A 4,533-nucleotide genomic window follows, 5' to 3' on the forward strand; every position below is an offset into this window, starting at 1 on the left:
CTGCATGTTATTTTTGTGTATGCTGGAGATGAACCCAAAGTCTGAGCATGCTAGGCAAGTACTCCACCACCGGCACCCTTACCAAACCGTAATGCACCTTGTTTTTGACTAAAACTCCTTCATGACTCCAGGTGTGGAATTTTCCATTGTAGCATCCTATTTGGATTCAACAAGTTTGATTTTGGAGTACTTCAGAATTCAGTTTTCTGGTTTGGACCATTCAAAGTATACTTGTGAAGGCAATATGAAGGCCTAGACTTGACTTTACAGACTCCATCTTAGACCACCTGGTGACCGGGGGCTGTACTCAGTTCCAGGAAGAACCTCGGGAATGTGCCATGACAACTTGAACAGATACCCTAGAAGCAGCCAATTAAGAAACAGAGCAGTAAAGTTTAACAAGATCCAGATGCTCCTGCAGACATCCCGTCAGCAGTTTATGGCCCTTGCAGATATCCAGATATCATGTCAGCAGGTTATAGTTTCAAGCCAAAAGTCTAACCCAACAGTTTCAAATGTGGTTTTACACCAAAAGTCTAGACCAATAGTTTCAAAAAATCACCTTGCCCCATATCCCTTCTACCCAATCCCCCAAAACCACGAAGGCATATAATTCCCAGCTTGTGGGTTTTTTTTTCCTCCTTAAAAACCCTCCAACCCCTGAGCCCGGACTGCTGCATTTCCCTCTCTCTGCCCGTGGCAGCCCAGGTTCGAACCCAGCAATAAAAAGACCCTTGTGTGCTTGCATCCGCTCCTTGGTGGCCTCTGGGGGTTTCGAGACACAGGTACAACACACTTAACTCATGAGAATGTGTCGTGGAGGTCTTGAGGAATGGTGAGGCAGAGGCAAGTGGATCTCTATGAGTTCAAGGCCAGCTTGGCCTACAGCGCCAGTTCAAGGACAGCCAGGGCTACACAGAGAAACCCTGTTTCAAAAAAAAAAAAAAAAAAGCGATCAGAGCTGCTGCCTTATGTCCAATATTCAGGAGGCAGAGGCAGGGTAATCTCTATGAGTTCAAGGCCAGCCTGGTCTACATACTAAATTCCAAGACAGTCAATAGTTACCTAGTGAGACCTTGTCTCAAAAAAAGAAATAACTTTTAGCACCCGTACAACTTCCTCAAAAAAAAGTGTTTAACAGTGTCCTCTGTGCTGTATTTCCATAAATATTCTCACAAATAGCATACACGTTCCCTCCCCAGCACTCGGCTATCGTCTTAGTCATGTCTGTGGCCATGTCTTCTCTAAACCCAACGCTGTATCTGAACTCTTTTAGCTACCTTTACAATTTCCTAAACCCACCACTCATTACTTCCTCAGTTCTCTTGGATGAGAGCCAAATTTTCCTGATTGGTTCTAACCTTGATCGTGTCTTAATTAGCAGACAAATGTTAAAAAATCCTGCAGAAAGCCGCACCAACGAGGTTCGTTGGATGCTACTCTTCTGCGGTATCCCCAAATTCCCAAGCCTGGCGACCGCCCACGACAGGTCTTGGAAACAGCCGCGCATGACGCCGCCACAGGTATCCCGACCGCCTCGGACGATGCGGGACGCACGCGGGACGCGGTTCCTCCCGCCCCAAAACACCCAGCCCGCAGCGGGCCCTCCCTTCCGTACGCGGACCCGAGATGGCGGGGCCCGCGGCTGAGAACCACACTCAAGATGTCGGCTTCCGGTTTTCCCGGCAGCGTCGCGCGTGGCCGCCGGGGGCCACGCCCACTTCCGGCCCCTTGGCTGCGGCATGGCTGCGTTGGGGATTTGGCTGTCCCGTGAGTGACGGTGGGGTTGGGGGGGCCCGGGAAGCCGCTGGGTGGCCTGCCCTCTCACTCCCTGCTCTTCCAGTAGGTGTCCGGAGGTTGCACTGCAGTGCGGCGGCTCGGGCCGGCAGCCGGTGGCGACTGCAGTGAGTGCCCGGCGGGGGCGGGCGGGGGTGCGGCGGGACCTGGAAGCCGGCCGAGCCCTCATCCCACTCTTTCCCCACCCAGGCAGGGACTGGCTGCCAACCCTTCCGGCTATGGGCCCCTCACGGAGCTTCCTGACTGGTCTTTCGCCGGTGAGCAGCGTTGATGTCAGGGTTTTTTTTCCTTTTTCCTCCGGGAGACCACCCCTGGTGGGGACTGGGGGCGTGTCTGGGAAAATATCGAACCTTTTACTTAGGAGAGTTTTTACGGAAAGGAACTCTAATTTTGTCTGACTACAGAGCTGGGTGTGGTAGCTCATACCTGAAATCTTAGCTTTGGGGAGCTGGAGCAGAGGGGTTGCTGTGTGGGCAGTGCACGTATGTGCTACGTAGGGAGTCCCAGGTTATCCTGAACTACAGAGGGAGACCCTGTGTGTAAATAAATAAATAGTAAATTGGCTTAAGGAAGGTGAGCTGTTAGGGGATCATGGCTTGTAGATATAATTCTCACTTGGGCTGTCCTAGGACTGGAAGGGTGCGTGGTGACTTTTATCTTTTCAGAAGGGGGCATGTGTGGTGAGTGTATTTTTAGAACTTGACTCCACGTATACAAGGAATTCTTTGGAAAGCTGCTGCAGGAAACACTGAGGATGGCAGACTAGACTCAATTCAGAGAAGTCTTTTTTTCTCTTTAAAAAAAAAAAAAAAAGATTATGGGGCTGGAGAGAGGCCTCAGTGCACTGACTCTTCTTCAGGAACTTGGATTCTAGTCCCAACACCCACACAGTGGCTCACAACTGCTTGTAACTCTAGTTCCAGGGAATCCACGCCATCTTCTCACTTCCACCTGCACCAGGCACCCACACAGTGCAAGCAAAACACCCATTCACATAAAAATAAAACATTTAAAAAAAAAACATAAAATGAAGAAAGAGTAATGACACATGCCTGTGATCAGGAGGCAGAAACAGGATTGAGAGCTAGGGAACAGCCTTGGCTAGGGAACAGCCTTGGCTACCTCATGAGAACCTGCCTCAAAAATGAAAAGTGAGCTGAGTGGTGGTGGTGCATACCTTTAGTCCCAACGCTCCAGAGGCAGAGGCAGGCAGATCTCTGAGTTCGAGGCCACCATGGTCTACAGAGCAAATTACAGGACAGCCAGGGATACACAGAGAAACCCTTGTCTCAAAAAACAACAACAAAACCAAAAAAAACCAAACCACATACATTTCATTATACAGTGAGATGAAGTTCAGCAAAGCCTCACATTGAGTGAAGGGTTTCTGCAGATGAACCACTGAATTCAGCACTGCAGATGACCCTAATTCCATGTGAATGACATGGCTAAATGAAATAATAGGAAGTGCCTTGGAACTGATTTTCATGATTCTGTCGTACTGAACCACTCAAGATGCTAGAAGAATTTTAAAAAAATTTAGCTAGAGCGATTGTGACCTGGTTTCCTCTTCAGTATTATTTTTGATGGGCAGTGCTGGGATTTGAATCTAGGGCCTCACACATGCTAGTCCCCGCTCCAGCTCTGGTGAATGTGAACTGGAAGAAGGGGACCTAAAGACTGACTCTTCTCTACTTCCCATGATATCACAATGTTTGGATGAGACGGCCAGACCACATTTTAACCCTTGCCTTTTTCTCACCTCTATCTGTAGATGGCCGCCCTGCTCCCCCAATGAAAGGCCAGCTTCGAAGAAAAGCTCAAAGGGAAAAGCTTGCAGTAAGTGACTGGAACTCCAGCAAGGCCTATGCTTACAATTGGAGGAGGAAAATTTAAATCATCATTTATCTTTGTTTCCTTTAAGATTAACTCTTATTTTATATGTATGTGCTTTGCCTCTGAATGTGTGTTCACCACATGTGTGCCTGGTGCCTATAGAAGTCAAAGGAGGGTGTCCGATTCCCTGGAACTGGAATTACAGATGGTTGTGAGCTGCCATGTGGGTGCTGGGAGTTGAACCTGGGTCCCAGCAAGAGCAGAACGTACTCTTAGCCACTGAGCCATCTCTCCAGCACCATAAATTATAGTTCGTTTTAAGTTGGGCTACACCTGTTTGGCAGTGCTTGGGATCAAATCCAGGGCTTCCTGCCTGCTAGACAAGTACACCAGCAGCGGCTGTATCTCCAGTGTGACAGCCATTTATTTATTTATTTAGGCAAGGTATATAGATCAGGCTGGCCTCAAACTCACAAGAGATGGGCCTGCCTTTGCCCCCTGAGTGCTAGGATCAAAGGATGCACCACCCTGCCTGCCCAAGCCAAATGTTTTACTGGCACTGTGAGAAGAGAAGACTCCAGTAGGGCAGACATTCCCCTCCCTTCTGTCCAGTCTGCAGCATCAATATCCAGCTGAAAACCTCTGGCTTCTGGGGACAGAGGATATCTGCTCCATGGCACACTTGAGCCCCAGATGTTATTTTTTCTTTTCCTGTCTGTTTCAGAGGCGAGTTGTACTGCTGACACAGGAAATGGATGCTGGATTACAGGCCTGGAAGCTGAAGCAACAGAAGCTGGAGGAAGAAAGGAAGCAGGAAAATGGTCTTAAACCCAAAGGGATTTCACTGAGAAGCCCACTTCCACATCAATAAAAAAACAGCTCCATTCCTGCTTTCCCAGA

The 4,533-nt window shown here is 48.8% G+C and overlaps 1 protein-coding gene across 3 annotated transcripts; it reads left to right on the forward strand.

Annotated features, from left to right (window-relative positions):
* Window positions 1-1,671: 1,671 nt before the first annotated feature.
* On the forward strand, window positions 1,672-4,533 carry Mrpl52 (mitochondrial ribosomal protein L52). 3 transcript variants are annotated; one of them, XM_006988480.4, is made up of 5 exons: window positions 1,672-1,770; window positions 1,844-1,904; window positions 1,987-2,054; window positions 3,572-3,636; window positions 4,358-4,533. In XM_006988480.4, exons 1-5 carry the CDS (start codon window positions 1,743-1,745, stop codon window positions 4,502-4,504), a joined length of 369 nt encoding a protein of 122 aa, XP_006988542.1. In that variant the 5' UTR covers window positions 1,672-1,742; the 3' UTR covers window positions 4,505-4,533. The 3 variants fall into 3 exon arrangements, with proteins under 3 accessions (XP_006988542.1, XP_006988543.1, XP_015862486.1); XM_006988481.4 differs by having other exon boundaries at window positions 1,678-1,770; window positions 1,847-1,904; XM_016007000.3 differs by lacking the exon at window positions 1,987-2,054 and having other exon boundaries at window positions 1,691-1,770; window positions 1,847-1,904.

This window comes from Peromyscus maniculatus, chromosome 9, assembly GCF_049852395.1.
Source record: "Peromyscus maniculatus bairdii isolate BWxNUB_F1_BW_parent chromosome 9, HU_Pman_BW_mat_3.1, whole genome shotgun sequence".
NCBI classification, from domain to species: Eukaryota; Metazoa; Chordata; class Mammalia; order Rodentia; family Cricetidae; genus Peromyscus; species Peromyscus maniculatus.